This window comes from Myxine glutinosa, unplaced genomic scaffold, assembly GCF_964187855.1.
Source record: "Myxine glutinosa unplaced genomic scaffold, kmMyxGlut1.1 SCAFFOLD_2491, whole genome shotgun sequence".
Classification (NCBI taxonomy): Eukaryota; Metazoa; Chordata; class Myxini; order Myxiniformes; family Myxinidae; genus Myxine; species Myxine glutinosa.
In genome coordinates this window covers 5,934-30,546 of record NW_027618585.1, presented here as the reverse complement: position 1 = coordinate 30,546, position 24,613 = coordinate 5,934, and the positions used below count along the sequence as shown (strand labels likewise).

General features: G+C 46.4%; 1 protein-coding gene across 3 annotated transcripts in view; it reads right to left on the bottom strand.

The window, feature by feature from the left end:
• LOC137428958 (medium-chain specific acyl-CoA dehydrogenase, mitochondrial) overlaps window positions 1–23,565 on the bottom strand; it is a 37,350-nt gene extending 13,785 nt beyond the window's left edge. Inside the window, exons 1-4 of one of the 3 annotated variants that reach the window (XM_078769429.1) lie at window positions 23,439–23,565; window positions 8,299–8,446; window positions 5,498–5,595; window positions 2,152–2,221 (exon numbers count right to left, since the gene is read on the bottom strand). In XM_078769429.1, coding sequence (XP_078625555.1) covers window positions 2,152–2,221; window positions 5,498–5,595; window positions 8,299–8,443 — 313 coding nt within the window. In that variant the 5' untranslated portion in view covers window positions 8,444–8,446; window positions 23,439–23,565. Of the gene's footprint in view, window positions 1–2,151; window positions 2,222–5,497; window positions 5,596–8,298; window positions 8,447–20,677; window positions 20,876–21,782; window positions 21,886–23,438 lie in introns of those variants that run through there. The other 2 variants (XM_078769428.1, XM_078769427.1) reach the window with 2 other exon arrangements.
• Between the last annotated feature and the right edge of the window lie 1,048 nt (window positions 23,566–24,613).

Genomic DNA, 24,613 nt, shown 5'->3' with positions numbered 1-24,613 from the left:
ACCATATCCCTGACATGTATGGACCGATTTTGTTCATACTTGGCACAAAGACAACACATGATAGTATACACATGCACATCAATATGTTTTGCAATGCGATTGAAGATGGCCGACTGGCGGCCATCTTGTTTGTAAAAAACCCGATGTTGAACACGTCCTCAACCATTTCTCGGACATGCATTTTCCAATCCTGTTCACACTTGGCACACAGATGAGGAATGATGGATGGCTTACATATGCATTTCATTTACTTTCAAGATCAGATCCAATATGGCCGACTGGTGGCCATTTTGTTACTTAAATGTGTCCCCAAATATTTATTGAGCATGCATGGTCCGATTTTGTTCAAACTTGGCACAACCACAGTACATGATGGCATACACATGCACCTCATTTTACTTTGCAATCTGATCAAAGATGGCCGACTGGTAGACTGGCGGCCATTTTAGTTGTAAAAATCCTGGTATTGGACACGTCCTCAACCATTTCTCGGCCATGCATTTACTGATCTTGTTCAAACTTGGCAAACAGATAACGAATGATGGCTTACATATGCATGTCATTTATTTTTGAGAACAGACCCAAGATGGCCGACTGGCGGCCATTTTGTTATTTAAACGTATCCCCAACAATTTCTCCGACATGTATGGACCGATTTTGTTCAAACCTGGCACAAAGACAATCTTTTTATATACTTTGTTTGCTTGTTTGTTTGATTTGTTTGTTTGATAAATGTTAGCTTTCACGAGCCTCGACTCTGTATACAAAAAAAATAAAATACATGAGTATACATATGCAGAAGATTTTGGCCGATTGGCAGCCTTAAATTCCGTATCGTAAAATTGCTAAAACCATGGGACCTGATGATATTTGAAGTCTTTTTTTTTTTTTGCTCTTTTTTTTTTTAAACCACCTCTGTTCTGTTCTCTGGACCTCCCCTGCTCATCAAGGTTGGATGCATTCTTCCAGTCACCCTCTCATTATTAAACTCCTAAAATCGAGCTTTACCACCAGCCTCCACTGTTTGTTATTTTTAGCTTCTGTTTTTGGAACTATCTACACTGTACATTGGTATAGCATCACTACAAACCACAATCTTCCCTCAACGCCTTCAAGTACATGGTGCACCACTACCTTGGGTCGGGTCACCCCTCCCCCCCCCCCCCATAATTACCTGCAATATTTTCTATCCCCATGAACCCTGCACAATTAAATCCTCTGTTTGCAAGTTACTACGTCGTCTCCTTTCTCTGTCTCTGTCTCTGTCTCTGTCTCTGTCTCTGTCTCTGTCTCTCTCTCTCTCTCTCTCTCTCTCTCTCTCTCTCTCTCTCTCTCTCTCTCTCTCTCTCTCTCTCTCTCTCTCTCTCTCTCTCTCTCTCTCTCTCTCTCTCTCTCTCTCTCTCTCTCTCTCTCTCTCTCTCTCTCTCTCTCTCTCTCTCTCTCTCTCTCATTGTTGTTGAACTGTGGCCACTCTACCCTTCTGTCAGTAATTTGCCCTTTTACCTCTCTCTCACCTCACTTCCATTAGCCTAGATCTTCTCTTTTTTTAATGGAAGAAAATATATTTACAGATTTTAGAAATGTCGAAGCATCTCGTTAAGAGTTGGGTTCATTGTGAGACCCACATTTGAAAACTGTAAAGCAGATCTCAGGGGATGATCTCCAAGAATCACGATCTGGGATTGGGTCCATTTAAGAATGGATGCAGAGTTAAGGATCAGTTTGCGAGTCTTCACATCATTAATTTTCAAATGGATAATTGACCTTCATGTTTATATCGTCCCTTTTCCGTTCATCGTTTTGCCTCCAATTCTCAAAAAACAACTCTGACACTCTCACTTAAAACAAATGTTAACATCTTGAGATGTTGGCAGCATTTTATTGTTGTGCCCATTCCGAATTGCTCTGGGTTAAACATTTAAGAGTCAATCACAACACTGCCTTGCACCACCTGTCCAATGGACAAAGAAAGCAGTTCACCCCAACCCTCAATGCCATTAATGAGCTGTCTGGGTTATGTTGGCACGTAAAAACAAAAATAGTCTTCACACAACTACTGTTTCTAAAAGCTTGGAATACAATTCTAGTATCAACCGCAAAAAAAAAGTTTGTCACATCCAAACGTCTTCTCACTGCCAGTCACAAACTTACCACAGTGCTGTGGGATGATGTGGTTCATAAGACCCAACTTCCATGCCTTCTCGATAATTGGCATCGGGTACTGCAGGACAAAAAGACCACGATGCCATCAGATATCACTCGCTCGTTCAACATTTCCAAATTCCCGTTAGATTTGACTTCATTACAACGGAGACACTTTGCATGATGAAATAGATTAGCAAAGAACCTGTCCTTACAGATGGGTTAACTTGGCCACTTTTAATATGTATGACTTGTCATGTAATACCGACTTCCAGCAGGTGGCGCTATACGATACACATTTGCAAACTGCGGGGCATGAGGCCCAAAGTGGTCATGAGCCTTTTTCTGGGGGTCATGGAGGGTCCAAGATTTTGAGGAAATTTTTTATGATATTTAGGGATTTTTGTTAGTTTTGTGATATTTAGGTTTTGTCGTACGACTATTTTCGTTCCTAATGCTTGATATTTTGTTTTGCAGATGTCGAAGAAACGCACATACAACGGGAGTTTTCTCAACTTTGGCTTCTCATCTATCGTGAACAATGGCGTGCAGTTGCCGCAGTGCGTCATCTGCAAGAAGACACTTGCTAACGAGAGCCTGAAGCCCTTCAAGCTGAAGGAGCACCTCGCCAAGGTTCATCCGGAACTTGCCAGCAAGGATTTGGCCTACTTCAAAATCAAAGAACACCAGCTCAAGCGGTCGAGATTGGATCATGGAACAGGAGTTCTCTTTCAACACAGCAAGATCATCGAGGTCTCGTACAAGATCTCCCTTCTTATCGCGAAGCAGAAGAAGCCACACACGATTGGAGAGACGCTCATTAAACCTTGCATGGTAGAGGCTGCTCGTCTTTCCTCGATCAGAACTGTGTCAACAAACTTCATCAGATAAGTCTCTCGGACAACACAGTTAAGCAGCGCATCGATGACATGTCCCAGGACATCAAACTTCAGGTGACGGAGAAAATCCGACTCTCTCCCTTCTTCGCCATCCAACTTGATGAGTCCACAGACGTCGCACAGCTTCCACAGCTTTTGGTTTTTGCTCGGTTCATCTCGGAAAATCAGGTGGAGGAGGAGTTCCTCTTCTGCAGCCCACTGATAACAACTACAAAGGCTGAAGATGTCATGAACATGGTGTCCAACTTCTTCCAAGAGGAAAAGCTCTCGTGGGCAAAGTTGGTTGGTGTCTGCACGGACGGAGCTCCCAGCATGCTCGGCTCCAAGTCAGGATTTGTGACTCTGGTCAAGAAGAAGAACCCGGATGTCATTACAACACTGCCTGATCCACCGTGAGGCTCTTGCCTCCAAGACGCTCCCTGCTGCTCTCAAAGTCACCTTGGAAACTGTGATCCGCATCGTCAACCATATCAAAGGAGGGGCACTCAACACCAGGCTGTTTCGTCAGTTGTGCCAAGACATGGATTCTGCCCACCAAGACCTCCTCTTCTACACATCTGTTCGTTGGCTGTCAAAGGGCAATGTTCTCGTCCGTGTATTTGAGCTCTTTGATGAATTGCAGGTATTTCTGGCAGCTCAAGGGAAGAAGACGGAGCAGTTGTTAAAGGACATTCGAGAGCCGTTTAAGTGTAGTCTTGCCTACTTGGCAGACGTGTTCGAAGCTTTGAATGGACTCAACCGGCAACTACAGGGCCCAGATACCACCATCATAATGCACACCGATGCCATCAAGGCTTTCCTCGACAAGCTAGCTCTTTGGGAGAGGAAAGTCGAGAGGGGAAATGTAGCTTCCTTCCAACGTCTGACTGAGGTCGTCGGTGAAGAACCACTTGCAGAGGAGCTGCAACAAGAGATTAAGGAACACTTGTCAAGCCTCCAAGAAGAGTTCAGACACTATTTTCATGAGATTGATGCAAATGAGAATGTACAGCTGAAACTTGCCCGCAATCCTTTCCGATGTACCGTGGACGATCTTCCTGATGGCATACAAGAGGAATTCTTGGAGCTCATCAACAACACCGCAGCCAAAGAGGAGTTCCAGGAACAACAACAGTTCAGCAGCTCTAATTGCTGGGCCAAAATGCTTTCCGCTTTCCCCAAGACCAGCGAATTCGCCCTGAAGGTTCTCATTCCTTTCTCATCGACTTACCTCTGTGAAAGTGGTTTCTCGACTCTCCTGGTAATCAAATCAAACGCCCGAAACAGGTTGGATGCTGAAGCAGACATGCGACGTGCCTTGAGCCACACAGACCCGCGTATTGATTTGCTTGTATCAAAAAAGCAAATACATCCTTCTCATTAAAATACATGATTAAATCAATCCTTGTTAATAAACGTTAATAAAAATGTTTTGTTTGTTGTTGCTCTCTCTGTTGTGATTAATCTTTAAAATGTATCTGCGCCATTGGAAATTAGTACATTTTCAGAAGGCTTATAAAGGTGGGGGTCATGGTAGGTTTGGTACTACTGAAAGGGGTCACGTACTGGAAAAGTTTGGGAACCCCTGGCATAGAGGATTGGGGTCCTCCTCCCACTCTGAACCCATAGGACTGATTTTTAACCCTATAAAATCTACCCATGCACCCCATGCATACAATCACATGTTTTAAACTCATATCCACCGTTTCAGGAGTGTATGGATGCAAAACAAATGGACAAACTATGATATTTGGCATGATAATTCCCCGACTTCTACGATGTCTAGGTGTTTCATTAGATTGGTAATACCCCTCACACCAGGAAAGATGCTGTAAGATACACATTAACAGAGAGAATATGCAGGGTACCACCACACACTATGAAAATGTATAAAAGTAGCCGTGCGTGTGTCCATGCAACTTCCAGACCCCTCCATACCTTTAGACCCCTTGACACCCTGAAGACCCCTTAAGACACTAAATAACCATGAAGAGCCCTTTAGACTCAAATAATCCCAAGACCCTAAGACCCCCAAAATGCCTGTGCATGCAAGTTCCACTCATTGGTTGGACAGTTCACCTGACTCCGCCCACAATTTCTATACGACGGCTACCAATTTAGGAACCTGTTAGAACTTGAGAATTTACCGTTTAGAACCGTTTCTCTCAAGCAGCGCTTTTACTGCAGGTTACGCAGCTTTGCTGTTAATTCCGACTATTTTCTCTTAAAATTGTGAATTGAACGGGCTACTGTGATGGGTTTCTTGGGAGGGGGGGCCTGCGGTTTTTCTTTGTTGAAAAGTTGTCAGAAATGCATGTGTAAGTTTCCTCACAGTAACAGTGTGTGTGTGTGTGTGTGTGTGTGTGTGTGTGTGTGTGTGTGTGTGTGTGTGTGTGTGTGTGTGTGTGTGTGTGTGTGTGTGTGTGTGTGTGTGTGTGTGTGTGTTGCAAAACACCCCAGAAAACAACGAAAAATACCTCTCCAGTTTTGTCATAATGAGCCGCTTGTGGGATAATCTCCTCTCTGGCGAAGCGCCGTGCAACGGATTGAAACTCCTTCTGCTGTTCTGACAATTCTAAAAGACCACGTGGGGAAAACGATTTTTTTTTAAAATAATCATTTATCAAATGTGGCATTTCTGTTTTCTTCAATACGTCAAAGTTTGTCCCAGGAATATTAAAAAATAAATAAATAAATAGCGATTTGCCTCACGGCTCCTCCACAAGCCTTAAACTGTGAATAATAATAAATAAATAAATACCTGAGGGGAGAAAACAAAACCACGACGGCACAGTTAATCAAATTCCTTGTTCTGATGTTGTCTATTGTATCCAAGACATTATACGAATATTACATGGGGCAACATGAGTAAAATGTCGAAAATATCCACCACCAAGTTTACAGCAGGAAAATGTGTAAGCACACCTGAAAAAACGATACAAGAAAATAACTGGAATGGCACTCGGTAGAGCGCACACCTACGGTAGAGCGCACACCTACGGTAGAGCGCACACCTACGGTAGAGCGCACACCTACGGTAGAGCGCACACCTACGGCAGAGCGCACACCTACGGCAGGGCGCACACCTACGGTAGGGCGCACACCTACGGTAGAGCGCACACCTACGGTAGAGCGCACACCTACGGCAGAGCGCACACCTACGGTAGAGCGCACACCTACGGCAGAGCGCACACCTACGGCAGAGCGCACACCTACGGCAGAGCACACACCTACGGCAGAGCGCACACCTACGGTAGAGCGCACACCTACGGCAGAGCGCACACCTACGGTAGAGCGCACACCTACGTCAGGCTGAACAGTTTACGTTTTGCATCCCACTGATAGGCCGGATCTGATGCTGAACCTGCATAAAAATCAAATCAGCTTCTTCTTGTCCCATAACCAACTCATCCACCTAGTTTGGTCATAATCTGTTCACAACCAGCCGTGACCATCGGTTGTAAATCCGCACCATCCGAGATGCCACAAAAATCTCTTGGCTTCTAAAAACATCAGCCATTCATTTATTGGCTTTGAAAACCCTTCAGTGACGTTTCCTACCTGAGTCAAGGTACAACAGACCAAAAAACGGGAACAAATCCATGTGTTGATGACGCATACGTCTGTCTGTCTCTGTCTGTCTCTCTCTGTGTCTCTGTCTCTCTCTGTGTCTCTGTCTCTCTCTGTGTCTCTGTCTCTCTCTGTGTCTCTGTCTCTCTCTGTGTCTCTGTCTCTCTCTGTGTCTCTGTCTGTCTCTCTCTGTGTCTCTGTCTCTCTCTGTGTCTCTGTCTCTGTCTCTCTCTGTCTGTCTCTCTCTGCGTCTCTGTCTCTGTCTCTCTCTCTCTCTCTCTATCACATGAACCCAAATATTGGGTATAACATGGAAGTCAAAACTCAAGGAAGAAGAGGAAGTTCGCCGTCCAAAGCATCATGGATTAATGGATTATGCTACCCTGTCAAACAGTACTGGCAGGAAGAGGATAGTTCAAACAATCAACCACAAGATCGACATGTAGAAGAGAGACAATCCATGTGTTGATGCCCGAGCACAACGACGGATCGTCAGGAAAACAAAACTCTGTAGATCACGATCCGAGAAATTTCCAGTGTGGTGACGCAAGCAAGTGACGATACTCCACTTCAAAGTTTTACCGAAGCAGAAACCGAAGAGTGGTGTGAAGTGATTTATGAGCGTCTCTGAAATCATTGACAGTGTTGTTAATCGAGAGAAGGAAGTTGAACAACAAAACGACTCGGAAGAAGAAGAAGACTTTTTAACTGAACACATCACTTGGGCGACCGCACACGTGCGTTCCGTTACTAATCCGCTTGTAGAGCGCTCGCCAAGTGCTCCAAGCACTCCGACAAAACGGTCGATGAGGATCGGCGGGCTTGGCAATCGATAGCAAGGTGAATGGTAATGGCACACCCCTGATAAAGGTCTCGAAACGCTTTGACGTTTGCTGAAAGGCTTACAGCATCCAGGAAGTGATGCAGCTGCACCTCATACCGGAACATTTCATGAGGAAAGAACGCAGCAGTCGACACCTGGTGTTATTTCAACAGCCCGGCAGAGGATCAAACTCAAGACCCTAAGCAGGCCACCTTACCAAAAAAACCAGGCTCATCTCTCATGGTGAAAAATCACTTAAATAATTTAATTTTTTTTTATCGCATCCGGATCTTCACCAAAATCGAATCGATTGGTCCACGTCACACACCCAACCTGTCCACCAAGTTTCCTCAAAATCATGCAGCAGGCCATAACTTTTTGGGACATCACGCTCGCAAACAAGCAGGTGTGAAAACAACCTCCGTCCACCTTTGGTGGCAGATGCAAGAATCAGCGTATTTGTCAGAGATGAAAATAATGATCTTTTTACCAAATGCAGATGTAGCACAGTAATAAATGGTATAATTTACGCTAAAGTTACTTTTACATCCTGCATTCTTGGAATGGGATTGGAATTGGTCCAAGTTCAAGTGTGACCCTCTACCCAGAAGGAAATACAGAAATAATCAATTTGCCACTCTGCGGCAGAAAGCTCAACAATAAAGTTAATTATTCTCGATGCAATGATGGGAATTCGGAGCAAGGAAGGTGAGGCAGGAGGGTTAGGGTTAGGACATTAGGGAGGGTTAGGGTTAGGGGCAGGAGGGGAATTGGCTTGCCAGGACACTAATACACTGCAGGTAAAACTGAAAGCATGACCAACTTGGCTCAACAAGCATTGGCAGGTTACAAACAAAAATTCTCAAAACAATAACGGGTTCTCACCAAGGTTGAAACCGTGACCGACGGATTCTGGTTGCATCATGTGAGCTGAACTGCAGGCCCGGAAGAAACACCCAAATCCAAACCTCGCAGTCCATTGTGACGTTACGAGTTTCAGGCTTGAAGCACAAAGTCTCTGTGCAATCATTTTCTGAAAATAAAAATTATAATAAAAAATAAATAAGAGCACGAGGGATTTTGGACACACTGCAACAACTGTCCTGCATCCCCCTTGGTTTCTGATGTTTCCTTCTGATCCTCAGTCTTTCCAATAGGCCCACCACGTCATCAAGGCCATCGTGAATAGCTTTGACAGCCTCTCCTCTAGCATGCCAGCGGGTTTCAGACTCCCGCTTAACTCTAATGGGTATCGCCTCTAATTTTTTTTTTCCCCCCATCGGAGAGCTGTAGCCTGGTGTTGGCTTAGCGGTTAAGGTGCCGGCTTGGGATCCGAGTATCCTGGGTTTGAATCCCGGTCGATCGCTGAATTAACGCCAGGGGGGTTGACTCAGCCTGTCTTGCCAGTTCTGAGGTCGGCAAATTGAGTACCAGTTCACTGGTCATTCCCTCTGTGTCGCAACAGGTGACCAACAGGATTGGTGGCAGGAAGGGCATCCGGTCATAAAACATTGCTTCAAAAAGGGGACCAAGGTGCCCAAAAAAGGCCAACCCCTGCTCTGCGGGGAAAAATGGCCTCTAAAGGTGGTTCTTCTTTCTTCTTCCTGTAAACACTATACTGATGGGGGGCTGACAGGATAGCATAGTAGAGGCCTCTAACCCATCTAGCCTGGATTCAAATTCCAACCCAGATTATAAACTGCCAATCCGGTGTTTCGCAGGGGGGCGATTCATCAATTTGTGTGGTCTCTCGGATGGACGTTAAACTGGGAGTCCCGTCTGCCAGCATGGGTTGGTGGATGTTAAAGATCCCATGCTGTCCTTTGCGAAGAGCAAGTGTGAGCTATCGCTGGCACCATGACCAAATTCCAAATTCCAAATTCCTACACCAAACAGCAGAAGCAATTGCAACAGTGGCCCAGCCGCACCCTCAGGCAATGATGCTACCCCACAGCATTCTGCTGCATATGAACGAAGACACGTATAGTTCATCAGACTTCCAAACTCAGGCCGTCTCTGCGTCCAATTTCCCAGAGTTAACCTTTGACATATTTCTAAAGGTTATGCTTTAAAGCTCAGTCTCTGGTTACCCAATTATGACAACCATTGGATTCACACAATAAAAACATATCCAAAGTCTCTCATTATGCTCAGAGTTCCTGCATTGCAGAAACAATACTGATGAGATAACACTTGGAACTTGCAACACAAGACATCACCAACTATAACTACAGGGTTTTTTCAAAAATATTGATATAACTTTGACTTCCTGCCATTTGTTTTTTACCAATACCGTTTTCCTTTTCAGGCTTTGGTGGTGTTATCGTGGTATTTGTTCCCTGGGATGTCCAGCTCCATATCTCAACTGTGCCACTGACAGTGGAGCAGAAGACAAAAGTGGTGGCTCTGTGGTGTGAGACTAAATCAACAACCACAACATTTTCTGGGGGTCAGAACCACCTCAGGAGATCACCGAGAGGTACCTGAAAGGGCCTCAGGTCACATGCGTATGCGCCTTCAATGCCAGGGGGGAAATGCTAGGGTCTTACTGGTTTGAGAACGACAACAGCAGGACAGTGACGATCAACGGCGAGCGCTCCCGGGCCGTGCTCCAGAAGTTCCATAATGACCAAAAGGTCACTCCAAACCAGCTCAGCATGACCTTGTTTATGCAGGATGGTGCACCATCACATAAAGCTGGTGACACCATCACTTTCCTGCAACAGCTCTTCAGAAACCGCCTCGTTGCCCTGGGCACCTCTCTGTCTACGTCAACCACTCTGCCACACTGGATGATCTGAAACAGGAGGTGTCAGACTACCTCCAGGCAGTGCCACATGAGACCTACAGGAAAGTTGGACAGACCTTTGGAGTCAGAATCAATGCCTGTCTGAACCGCGGAGAGGCACACATCGAGAACGTCAATTACAAGGATTTTGCATAAATGCCATTTTCAGACCTTAGGCTCTCACTAACTCAAGCAGTGACTTACTGTACGAGCAATCAGTGATAGAAAATACCATGTCATCAGCTTTCAAGAAAGGTTTGGTTCACATTCCTGAGGTTTGTTTCTTTGTTAAAAAAAAACGTTTAAAGTTGTATCACTCTTTTTGAAACACCCTGTATGTATGTGTGGGTTGAAAAACTAGTTTTGGTTGAGGGCTCGTGTCGAGCCGCATCGGACGACAGGTAGAACAACAGCTGGAACAGAGTGCGAGGTAGTGGATTTATTTTTTACTAGGGCATGCCCGTACTATATATAAGCTAGGACGTGCCCGTACGTGGGTGCCCGTTCCTTGCCAAAAAAAAAAAAAAAAAAAAAATTTGTGTAGGGGTGTGTGTGTGTAAACATCCTAGGGCGTGCCCGTACGTGGGTGCAAAAAAACATGCGTGCAAACAACAACAACAAAAAAAAACTTTGAAACCACGTGGCAGTAACGACCACAGAACCCCCCTCCCTCTATTTACATGAATGGTTTGGTCCATTCGCAACGACCACAGAACCCCCCCCTCTATTTACATGAATGGTTTGGTCCATTCGCAAAGCCAAAGCGAACGACCACAGAACCCCCCCCCCCCTCTATTTACATGAATGGTTTGGTCCATTCGCAACGACCACAGAACCCCCCCCTCTATTTACATGAATGGTTTGGTCCATTCGCAAAGCCAAAGCAAACGACCACAGAACCCCCCCCTCTATTTACATGAATGGTTTGGTCCATTCGCAAAGCCAAAGCGAACGACCACAGAACACCCCCCCCCCCCCCTCTATTTACATGAATGGTTTGGTCCATTCGCAAAGCCAAAGCGAACGGCGAACGGCTAAATCGCCATAGCTCGGTAAGTACTTGTCCGATTAATTTAAAACCTTGAAAAGGCACATCCTCGGGTCCCCAGCAATATACCTGGCAAGTTTCAAGTATATCGGACCGGTAGTTGTCGAGAAACAGCGGTCACAGACAAACAAACGTACAAACGTACAAACGTACAAACGTACAAACGTACAAACGTACAAACAAACAAACAGAGATTACTGGAATTATAGATAGACTAGGGCATGCCCGTACTATATATAAGCTAGGACGTGCCCGTACGTGGGTGCCCGTTCCTTGCCAAAAAAAAAAAAAAAAAAAAAAATTTGTGTAGGGGTGTGTGTGTGTAAACATCCTAGGGCGTGCCCGTACGTGGGTGCAAAAAAACATGCGTGCAAACAACAACAACAAAAAAAAACTTTGAAACCACGTGGCAGTAACGACCACAGAACCCCCCTCCCTCTATTTACATGAATGGTTTGGTCCATTCGCAACGACCACAGAACCCCCCCCCTCTATTTACATGAATGGTTTGGTCCATTCGCAAAGCCAAAGCGAACGACCACAGAACCCCCCCCCCCCCTCTATTTACATGAATGGTTTGGTCCATTCGCAAAGCCAAAGCGAACGACCACAGAACACCCCCCCCCCCCCTCTATTTACATGAATGGTTTGGTCCATTCGCAAAGCCAAAGCGAACGGCGAACGGCGAAATCGCCATAGCTCGGTAAGTACTTGTCCGATTAATTTAAAACCTTGAAAAGGCACATCCTCGGGTCCCCAGCAATATACCTGGCAAGTTTCAAGTATATCGGACCGGTAGTTGTCGAGAAACAGCGGTCACAGACAAACAAACGTACAAACGTACAAACGTACAAACGTACAAACGTACAAACAAACAAACAGAGATTACTGGAATTATAGATAGATATACATAATCGAGGCTCATGTAAGAGCAAACACATTGAACATGAAAACATGCACAGACACATAAAACATACAATGAAGGGAGCGGGAGACAAGAGGGGGAGAGAGAGGGAAGCACACAACCACAACAGTAGAGAACAAAGACGTCGGTAGATCTGTGGAAGGGGGAGGGCTGGGGAGGAGGGAGAGGTACACGGAATAAAGCAAATGAACACTACTACGAATTTCACTACGAGGAATTTCAGGAAGGAAGTTGGGATTGAAAGAGGCGGATTTGAGGTGTTTTAACGGGGGTGGAAAAGATCAAGGTTTTGGACGGGGGAATTTAAGAGATGGTGGTGAACAACTGTTTTGAACACCTGGAGGGAGGAGTGGGATTGAAGAGTGTGGGAGTTTGTTCAAGAGGCAGGAGGGAATGAAAGAGTGAAGGTGAGCAGAGAGTTGATTTTGGCAGTTTCACCAGATGAGGGTTGCTGGAAGATCTTGTGCGTCTTGCAGGAATATTTCGGGGGCAGTGCACAGACAGAGCAGGGGGAGCTATGCCAGAGAGGAGTTGGTAGAAGACAGAAAGACCACCTACCTGACTGCCGTGAGCGAGTGAAAGGCCCTTGGAATCAGCTTCATCGTGGGAGATTTCAATGTTTATGAAAGCTTTGGTTTCAACCGTGTGAAGCAGCGTTAGGTGTGAGGCAGGAGCACCAGCCCAGAGGAGAGAGCAGTATTCCATCAAGCTGCGGAGAAAGGTTTGTATGTGGTGAGGAGCTCAGGTGTGCCCAGCAAGGACTTCGCATGGCGGAGGATGCCCAGACGGCGACTGGCTTTGGAGGCCAGCTTGGAAATGTGGTTTTTCAAGGAAAGATCATGGCAGATAGTGAAACCCAAAAGCTTGAGTGACAAAACTTCTTCAAGAGAATTGTTCAGAAAGTAGATGGGAAGGTTGTCCAGACGGTCTTTTCGGAGAGACAAAGTGAGAGTGTGAGATTTGTCAGGATTGAAAGGCATGTTCCACTTGTTTGACCAGTTTGTGATGTTATCCAGGTCTGCAGAGAGTGAAGAGGCTGCTGCCTGCCAATCTGAGGGTTGGGATATGGAGCGGCAGAGAGTGGAGTCATCAGCAAAGAGATAGAGAGGATTTTCCAGAGAGTCAGGGAGATCATTAATGAAGACCAGAAAAAGCACAGGGCCCAGAACACTGCCTTGGGGAATTCCAGCCTGAACAAGCAGGGGAGATGAGAGAATTCCATTCAGGGCCACACGTTGACTCTGACCAGAGAGAAAGTCTGCAAGCATGCGTGGACATTTCCTTGGACACCAAACGAGGAGATTTTGGTGAACAGGGTGGGGTGCCAGACCGTATCAAAGGCGAGAGATATGTCAAGGGATGCTATCAGACGGGTATGCTATCAGACGTGGAAAGAAAAGGGAAGATTATGTTTCGGGGATTATCCCTTCGTGGAAATGTAACCACACATGACGGACCGAGACATCCATCAAGTTTAAGTGACAAAATCAGCAAAAAATTAACAACTTCATGATATGTTACAATTAGTTATTTTAGGGTTAAAAAGGGGTAGGGGTTAACAAAATGTAAAACAGGGAGAAAACAAGTACAGATACATTCAAAGTACACCACCCCCATGCCAAATAAATAAATATCCTCCAGCGCGGCATTGTCGGGGCACCTTCGGCACCCGACAATACCACCGTGCAGCTCATAGCGACTGTATTGGGTGGTAGAGGTGCACAATAATAGATTGATAAATTGCATAATTATAATCAATAAATAATGATCATAAAATATTTTCTTAATCAATAATTGGCTAATATCAAACCTAAACCACCAGTGCTTCATCCAAAGCTGTGACTTCTTGTAAATTAATTAAGTCATTAATCCCAAAAATAATTAAATAATTGATCAATAAATAATTATCAATCGATTAATTGATTAATCAATAAATCAAAAATATCCTTTATAGCCACATCAATTGATCACTGTCGTGTCAAAATATCAGCTTCCTAGCTCAAAAGGTGCCTGAGAAACTGCCCAGATGAGAAAGGAAATAAAGAAAATGATAAATACAACAACAACAACAACAACAACAACAACAACAACAACAACATGCATTTTAAGGCCATTTCCATGCTAGAGCGGGGGTTAGCCTTGCGGTCCCCATGACAATATTCTCCATTTTGCCCTATTTTCTGCATCTCTCCTTGTTAACCCCCTTGCCCGCATTTCTTCTTCCACCATCTTTAGCCAAGTCTTTCTCGGTCTTCCCCGTCCTCTACTTCCTTCTACATTCATTTCCATCACTCTTCTCAACCAGTCACCTTCATCCTTCCTCAACACATGACCAAACCATCTCAACCTGTTCCTCTTCACAGCATCAATCACAGGCTCTATTCCCATCATCTTTCGCAATTCATCATTTGTCTTCCTCTCTCTCAACGATACTCCGCACATCCACCGAACCATTCACATTTCCACCCTTTCCAACCTTCGTTGCTGCTCTACGTTCATTACCCATGTCTCGCTCCCATAAATCATAACACTTCTCACACATGCAGCATACACCTTTCCCTTCAGCTTCAACGACACTCCCCTCATCAGCACGTCACTCAGTTCCCGAAACTTCTTCCATGCACATCTCACTCTAGCAACCGTTGCCGAGTCTGATCCACCTTCTCCATTCAGCATGTCTCTGAGGTAGCAAAATGTTATCACACCTTCCAGCTTCTCGCCGTCTCCAAGATCCCAAGAACTCAAGATCCCAAGAAGAGGGTCTCCAAGAAAAAAGAAAAAAACCCATAAATAATGACAATAAATAAATAACAATCATAAAACAATTAAATAATTAATCAATTGTTGATTAACCTCTCCAAGAAGTTGTCACTCAATCTTTTGGGTCTCACTATCTGCCATGATCTTTCCTCGGAAAACCACATTTCCAAGCTGACCTCCAAAGCCATTCGCCGACTTGGCATCCTCCGTCGTGCGAGGTCCTTCCTTGGCACACCTGAGCTCCTCACCACATACAAGGCTTTCATCCGCAGCTCAATGGAATAATTTTCTACCCTCTGGGCCGTTGCTCCTGCATCAGACCGAGCTCGACTTTCCACTGTTGAAACCAAAGCTTTCAGAATCATTGGAATCTCCTGCGATGAAGCTAACTCCGAGGGCCTTTCACTCCCTCACTGCAGGCAGGTTGGTGGTCTTTCTGTCTTCTACCGACTCCTCTCCGGCCTTGCTCCCTCAGCTCGCTCTGTGCTCTGTCCCCCAAACATCTGCCAGCAACCCTCTCATGGTTAAACTGCCAAAATCAAGACTCTCTGCTCACCTTCACTCCTTCATTCCTCTTTACTCCCACCTCTGGAACAAACTCCCTCACTCTCTTCAACCCCACTCCTCTCTCCAGGTCTTTAAAACAGCTGTTCACCACCATCTCGTGTCTTCCCCCATCCAAAACCTTGATCTCTTCTACCACCGTTAATTCACCAGAAATCCACTTTTTTTTTTTGGAAATACCGATTTTTTTCTTTCCTGGAATTCCAGCAGTGTCCATGTGTTTCATATTTTCCCACCCCACCCCCCTCCTTCCCATGCCTTCTCCCCCCAAGCCCTCTCCCTCCCACGGATCTTCTTTTGTCCCTGTGTGCTTCCCGCTCCCTTTTTTGTATGTTTTGTGTGTCCGTTCGCTGTTGTTTTTTGTGATCAATGTTAGCTCTTACACAAGACTCGATCTTGTATACACACAAAAAAAGAAAAATTGGGTGACAGAATACCTAACCCACCTGTTTCCTCCGAACCTGTAACATAAAAAAAATTAATGGTCATTAATCAAATCATTAAATAATCCCTGGTGTTGGGCTAGCGGCTAGGGTGCCGGCTTAGGATCCAAGGATCCTGGGTTCGAATCCCGGTCGATCGCTGAATTAACGCCAGGGGGGTTGACTCAGCCTGTCATCCTTCCGAGGTCGGCTAATTGAGTACCAGTTCACTGGTAATTCCCTGTTTGTCGTTAAAGGCGGCAAAAAGGGTTGGCGTCAGGAAGGGCATCCGGCCGTAAAACATTGCTTCAAATAGGGGACCGAAAAACAACAACAACCACGGTTCCCGAAAAAGGCCAACCCCCGCTTTGCGGGGAAAAATGGCCTCTAAAGGTGGTTATTTTTATTTTTTAATCAAATCATTAAATAATTCATTGATGAATTGATTAATCAATAAATCAAAAATAGCCTTCACGACCAAATCACTTGGTCATTGTCAAGTGCAAATATCAGCTTCCTAACTCAAAATGTGCCTGAGATAATGCCTGAAAGGAAATAAATAAGTACTTAATTAATCGATAATAATTAAAAAAAACTAATCAATTGATTAATCAAAAAACAAAAAATACCGTTTTTGCCAAAGCACTTGCTCACTATTCTGCCGAAACTTCAGCTTCCTAGCTCAAAGGATGGCTGAGATATCGCCCAGACAAACAAACAACCGGAGAGAAAACTGAGTACTCCTTTTCAGCGTGCGTCATTGCCGGGCCTCCTTCGGTGCCGGCAATGACGTCGTGCAGCGCCGGCAATGACGTCATGCAGCGCCAGCAATGACGTCATGCAGCGCCTGGAGATGAAATTTGGACAGGACTTCATTGAATTGCAGCTGCCCACATCCTTAAATGGTTTCTCAAGGATGCGAGCAGGTGCATCACAACCTTGAGAAACCATGGATAGTGATGCAGCCACTAATAATGTAGGAGGCAAAACTTTACAAACATTCCAAAAGGTTTCCACCTTTTTTTGGGTGAAGTACATCCAAATGTTATTCACGTACAAGTAGTAGGCCAGAATGTTGACAACCCAATGAATAGAACAGTCCATATATTGCTGAATGGGTGCACGTCAAAGAAAGGACGTCTTTCACAAATATCAGCAGGTGGTGCGAGTCCTTATCAGCAGATTAGCAAAATCACTGGAGGAACGCAGCATGATGATCTCCTTATGATCCTGAGATTAAAACGAAATGTTGGCCACCTGGTGGAGTGAGTACCCAGTTTACGTTACTCCATTTTAAAGTCGTTTCCCAAATACAGTGCCTTTCAATGCGCCATGTGGGACATTCATGAATGTGCCATGCATTTCATTGCCTTTGAAAATACAATGCCATGTGGGAAGGAGTATGGACGGTTTTGAGGGAGTTCATGGGGGTTCCGGATATGGTGTGAGAAATGGAGAAGGTGAAAGGATTTTGTAGTTTGCTGATGGAGCTGGTTTGTTGATTTGTAACACTCAGTTCCAGAAAGAGGATAATAAGCTTGTTACATACACGTCAGGTGGGTCGACGACAACCGTTGACTACCTGATGGTGCGTAGGCGAGATAAGGGGCACCGCCGGGACACAAAGGTGATCCCGGGGGAGGAGGCTGTTTCACAGCACCACTTGGTTGTCTGCGACATAAGGGTGAAAGGTGCGAGGAGAGCTCGGCGGGTGAAGTACCAACCAAGAATTAAGGTGTGGAGGTTGAAAGAGGTGACAGTAAGGGAGGCATTAAAAGAGAGGTTGAGTCGGGTAGAGGATGATGTGGTTGAGCTTGAAAGTGGTTGGATGTCAATGAAAGATAGTGTGTTGGGAGCCGTTGGTGAGGTATGTGGATGGACACAATGACCACCGAGGCACTCGGAAACATGGTGGTGGGATGATGAAATTGGAAAGAGGATTGACGAGAATAGGAAGAAGTTCAAGGAGTGGCAGAAGGCGAAGGGTACGGGAGCAGAAAAAGCAGAGCATGAAAGTTATAAGGCAGCCAAGAAGGCTGCAAAGAAAGAGGTAGCAAAGGCGCAGGAGGCATGGAGGAAAAAGTTCAGAGAACGCTTTGATTCGGAAGAGGGTCAGAGAGTGGTATTCAGGATTGCAAAGCAGATAGCGAAAGAGAGGTGTGATGTGATGGGGGTGAGTTGCTTGAAGGATGAAGTGGGACAAATCGTTGTGGACCCAGATGGAATTAAAGGAAGATGTAAAAGATATATGGAAATGCTGTTGAATACAGAGCAGAAATACAGTGGGATGGCAACATCGAGAGTAACCCAGTTTTAGGACCGGCAGAGAAGATAACTGAGAAGGAAGTTGAGGAAGCGATAAAAGCAATGAAGAGTAGAAAAGCGGGAGGGCCGACGGGAGTTGTGGGAGATATGTTGAAGGCAGCAGGAAGTTGGGGTGTGAAGAGAATGACAGAGATCTGTAATCTGGTGGTGAAAGAAGGCCGCATTCCAGTGGATTGGGAACCGAGTACCCTCGTCCATCTATACAAGGGGAAAGGTGACCCTCTGGAGTGTGGCTCGTACCGAGCGATAAAGTTATTGGAGCATGGAATGAAGGTATTGGAAAGGGTGTTGGAGAGGATGACAAGGAAGAAAGTGAAGATCGACGAAATGCAGTTTGGATTTATGCCAGGAAGAGGAACGACAGACGCGCTCTTCATTGTGAGGCAGTTGCAGGATAAGTACTTGGAGAAGAGGAGGAAGTTGTTTCTTGGGTTTGTTGATCTGGAGAAAGCATTCGATGGGGTTCCACACAAAGTATTGACATGGGCATTGAGGAAGTTAGGAGTGGAGGAATGGTTGATCAGAGTTGTGATGGCAATCTACAAAAGAGCACGCACAGCTGTAAGGATGAAGGACGGGAGCAGTAGTTAGTTTGAGGTGAAGGTGGGAGTGCATCAGGGGTCAGTACTAAGTCCACTACTATTTGTAGCTGTGATTGAGGTGCTGGCTCAGATCGTAAAGGAGGGTTTGCCGTGGGAGTTGTTGTATGCAGATGATCTGGTGTTGATTGCGGAAAGTATGACTGGACTGAAGGAAAAGATGAACAAGTGGAAGGAATGTGTGGAGACAAAAGGTCTGAAGGTGAATATCGGAAAGACGAAGGCGATGGCAAGTGGTAAAGCATGTGGTGAGGTGGAAAGAACTTGGAAGTGGCCGTGTGCTGTTTGCAGGAAGGGTGGCGGAGTGAACTCCATTCAATGTACAATGTGTGCTGAGTGGGTTCATCAAAAATGTAGTGGTCTGAGAGGGTCATTAACCAGTGTGGCAGCTACATTCAAATGTAAGGTGTGCACAGAGGGAGCTGCAGATGGAGGAAAGGTTGAGTTGGATCTTGGAGACGGCGTGAAGCTGGAAGGTGTGAAAACATTTTGCTACCTCGGAGACATGCTGAATGGAGAAGGTGAATCAGACTCGGCAACGGTTGCGAGAGTGAGATGTGCATGGAAGAAGTTTCGGGAATTGAGTGGCGTGCTGATGAGGAGGGGAGTGTCGTTGAAGCCTGAAGGGAAAGGTGTATGCTGCATGTGTGAGAAGTGTTATGATTTATGGGAGTGAGACATGGGTAATGAACGTGGAGCAGCAACGAAGGCTGGAAAGGGTGGAAATGCGAATGGTTCGATGGATGTGCGGAGTATCGTTGAGAGAGAGGAAGACAAATGATGAATTGCGAAAGATGATGGGAATAGAGCCTGTGATTGATGCTGTGAAGAGGAACAGGTTGAGATGGTTTGGTCATGTGTTGAGGAAGGATGAAAGTGACTGGTTGAGAAGAGTGATGGAAATGAATGTAGAAGGAAGTAGGGGACGGGGAAGACCGAGAAAGACTTGGCTAAAGATGGTGGAAGAAGAAATGCGGGCAAGGGGGTTAACAAGGGGAGATGCAGAAAATAGGGCAAGATGGAGAAGATTGTCATGGGGACCGCAAGGCTGACCCCCGCTCTAGTAGGGAAAATGGCCTTAAAATGCTTGTTGTTTGTCACAAATACAGTGCCTTCAGAAAGTATTCACAGCCGTCGACTTTTTTCACATTTTGTTGTGTTACAGCCTGAAATTAAAATGGATTAAATTGAGATGTTGAGTATAAGTGAGCGGACAGACAAACAAACACACACCCAAACCGGAGTGATCAACATATTTGTCCAAAAATTAATTTTGCCAAGTAACAAACAAGAGAACAAGAAAGAAACCGGAGCGAAAACCGAGTACTCGATTTCAGCGCGTCATTGCCGAGCCCCCGTCGGTGCCCGGCAATGACGTCATGCAGCGCCTGGAGATGGCATCGGAAAGGAGCGGTGTTCAATAAAAGGTGAATTTCGAAGTCGTTTTATTGAACTAAGATAGTGAAATGGGGATGGGGCGTGGAGGGTCTCTCCCCACCAAGTACAAAAACAAGACAGCATTTAACATTGCAGATGCTGTGGTGCTTGCATGTGTGGAGAAGGTCATACAGCATCTTAAGCCAGGAATACATCCCAAAACATAGCTCTGGCCTCTTCAAGAGTCGGTACATCGATTTAGTGTTGAAAGAGAAGCAGCACATGCAAAATTGGATAAACCGTAATGTACACAAAACATACTGATGACCATACTTTAGGCTATTGAAGAAGAGGAGAGATTATGGTCAACCAGGTGGGTGGGGATGAATAAAGTGGGGATAGATGGATGAGTTGGTGACAAGTTTCAGAGGTGAACACAAAGTTCAGAGACGATACCTTGTGAAGAGCAGAATCTGCAGTGAAGTTCTTCGTGGTCAGGGAAAGGGCAAGAAGAACAAGGAGGAGTGAAGAGCGAGGGGAGAATAACAAAAAAAAAAGTGTGCAAAAGGTCATGGGGAGGGAAAAGGAGGCGGAGCAAAGCGGAGAAAGGGGTAAGGGAGGGAAGGTGTAGGAGAGAGGAGAAAGAGAGAGAGGAGGTGGAGTAGAGAGGAGGTGGAGTAGAGAGGGGGTGGAGTAGAGAGGAGGTGGAGGAGAGATGGTCAAGGGGGAGGGGGTGGAGGAGAGAGGATTAAGGGGGAGGGGGTGGAGGAGGAGGGGTAAGGGGGAGGAGGTGGAGGGGAGAGGGTCAAGGGGAAGGAGGTGGAGGAGAGAGATGCAAGGGGGAGGAGGTGGAGGAAAGAGGGTCAAGGGGGAGGAGGGGGAGATGAGTGGAGTAAGAGAGAGGAGGTGGAGGAGAGAGGATCAAGGGGGAGGAGGGGGAGGATAGAGGAGGTGGAGGAGAGGAGGTGGAGGAAAGAGGAGGTGGAGGAGAGATGGTCAAGGGGGAGGGGGTGGAGGAGAGAGGATTAAGAGGGAGGGGGTGGAGGAGGAGGGGTAAGGGGGAGGAGGTGGAGGGGAGAGGGTCAAGGGGAAGGAGGTGGAGGAGAGAGATGCAAGGGGGAGGAGGTGGAGGAAAGAGGGTCAAGGGGGAGGAGGGGGAGGTGAGTGGAGTAAGAGAGAGGAGGTGGAGGAGAGAGGATCAAGGGGGAGGAGGGGGAGGATAGAGGAGGGGGAGGTTAGAGGCGGTGGAGGTGGAGAGAGGAGGTGGAGGAGAGAGAGGAGTTAGAGAGCAGAGGTGGAGGAGAGAGAGGAGTAAGAGAGAGGAGGTGGAGGAGAGGGAGTGTGCAAGAGCGAAAACAAGAGTTAGAGAGAAGATAACGAATGCCCTTCCCGTATCTTGCAGTTCCACTTTAAATGCGCGTTCCGATTGATTTTGTAGACTCGACATATATAACCTTATCCTAAACATCAGGTTATTGTATGAAGAAATAAGCATCATATGTCCGTTCCGATGTTGTTATTGCAGTTTTCTGCCCATTAACGTGGACGTTGCTTCACTCACCAGCTGCACTGACATTCACAAACAGGTCGAGCAATTATGTACCACGTCCGTTGCGTCATGACGTTGACGTTCAAACAGCCACTCCCTCGAAAGGGAAGTTGCATGTGACGTCATCGTCTTAGTCACGTGACCGCTTGGGTGGCAAAACATTGCTTCTGCCACCATACGTAATGGCGGCAATTTGAAACTCGTCTCACATATAAATTGCCCCCTACACGATGGTAAAGAGTTGTTGTGCTGTCGGATGTACAGCCCGATTTCATAAGGGATCGGGATCGTCATTGTACCGTTTCCCGGACGACACAACGCGCTAAAACGGATTCATGGCTGCCTTGACTGCAGCTCTCAGGTGAGAATATGGCGCGTGAGGTTGTTACCTTCGCTCGCGAAGCGAAAAGCAGCATTAGGTTACGTACGTGTGGAGTGTGTGTTGCGTACGTGTGGAGTGTGTATGGCGTACGTGTGGAGTGTGTATGGCGTACGTGTGGAGTGTGTATGGCGTACGTGTGGAGTGTGTATGGCGTACGTGTGGAGTGTGTATGGCGTACGTGTGGAGTGTGTATGGCGTACGTGTGGAGTGTGTATGGCGTACGTGTGGAGTGTGTATGGCGTACGTGTGGAGTGTGTGTGGCGTACGTGTGGAGTGTGTGTGGAGTGCGTATGGCGTATGTGTGGAGTGCGTATGGCGTATGTGTGGAGTGTGTGTGGCGTACTTGTGGAGTGTGTGTGGCGTACTTGTGGAGTGTGTGTTGCGTACGTGTGGAGTGTGTATGGCGTACGTGTGGAGTGTGTATGGCGTACGTGTGGAGTGTGTATGGCGTACGTGTGGAGTGTGTATGGCGTACGTGTGGAGTGTGTATGGCGTACGTGTGGAGTGTGTATGGCGTACGTGTGGAGTGTGTATGGCGTACGTGTGGAGTGTGTATGGCGTACGTGTGGAGTGTGTATGGCGTACGTGTGGAGTGTGTATGGCGTACGTGTGGAGTGTGTATGGCGTACGTGTGGAGTGTGTGTGGCGTACGTGTGGAGTGTGTGTGGAGTGCGTATGGCGTATGTGTGGAGGGCGTATGGCGTACGTGTGGAGTGTGTGTGTCGTACGTGTGGAGTGTGTGTGGCGTACGTGTGGAGTGTGTGTGGCGTACGTGTGGAGTGTGTGTGGCGTACGTGTGGAGTGTGTGTGGCGTACGTGTGGAGTGTGTGTGGCGTACGTGTGGAGTGTGTGTGGCGTACGTGTGGAGTGTGTGTGGCGTACGTGTGGAGTGTGTGTGGCGTACGTGTGGAGTGCGTGTGGCGTACGTGTGGAGTGCGTGTGGCGTACGTGTGGTGTGTGTGTGGCGTACGTGTGGAGTGCGTATGGCGTACGTGTGGAGTGCGTATGGCGTACGTGTGGAGTGCGTATGGCGTACGTGTGGAGTGCGTATGGCGTACGTGTGGAGTGTGTGGCGTACTTGTGGTGTACGTGTGGAGTGTGTGTGGCGTACTTGTGGAGTGCGTATGGCGTACGTGTGGCGTACTTGTGGAGTGTGTGTGGCGTACGTGTGGACTGTGGAGTGCGTGTGGCGTACGTGTGGACTGTGGAGTGCGTATGGCGTACGTGTGGCGTACTTGTGGAGTGTGTGTGGCGTACGTGTGGACTGTGGAGTGCGTGTGGCGTACTTGTGGGTCCACAGGCAGGTGACACAGCCTCAGTTTCTCGCAATACCGGAAACTCCTCAAAGGGCAAGCTCCGGGCGTAAACTGACAGGTCCGTCTGATCAAACGACAGCTTTCCCGCCATGTTGTTTATGCCACCGAAGATGGCGTCCGGAACCGGTTGCCATGGACGACACTCACACGATGCAAGGCCTCTCTCGTTTTTAATGGCGCTTTCAGAGTCGAATGGCGTACGTGTGGAGTGTGTGTGGCGTGTGGCATTCATTCATATTCATTTTTTCAGAGTCGCCAGGCTCTATATACACCACGTGTCTGACCACATCGGCTGAAGCAAAAAAAAAAAAAAAACACTGGGGGCTTCATATTGTTAGCCCCGTTTTTTATTTATTTTAAAACCGATTTGCTGAGTCCAAGGTGCTTTTGGCTATGTCGTCAGCCACTTGTCTCGATAATTACCGATTTGGACTATCGAAATGCATCTGCTACACTTTTGTAGTAAAAAAAATAAATAGAGAGATATTAATTCTTTTTATTATGACACTGAGTGATGCCTGTTAAGCGCATCCGGTTTCCGGTCAGAGTACACTGCCCGTTGACGCCACCGTCCGCCATCTTTGTTCACCCAAAAAGGAATCACCAGCATTCTCTCCACCACTGAATTCAATGCCTGCTGCACACGCGAAGCATGTTCATGACTGTTCCGGAATGATCTGAGCCCAACATATACGAAACCAGCACACACACCATGGTTTTCTCTTGAAAATGAAATATTTTAATCGTTGGCCCATGCCTTAAACAAAATTATTAAATGAAAAAAAAATCAACAATACAATAAAATGTGAAATAGGGGGAAGGGGGGCTAAAAGTCATTAAATTGGCAAATGCTGACATAATTTCGTTTCAGCTTTAGTTATAAATTAGAGCAATTTAGTCAATATGCTCCGCGTAATCCCTGCCCGTGACAATGGGTAGATGCCCTCGCTCACTGTCCTCAAAATAAACAAATTTGGTTTAAATCCCTTCTGCTGTTTTGAAATATCACATTTTTACCACATGACAGGTTTCACATCGATCAGTGAAGCAGTTTCGGAGAAGGTTTAAAAAAAAAATATCACCTTTCAAGCTCATATGGCTGCCAATACATGTGACATATGACATCAAAAATGGACACTCTGCAT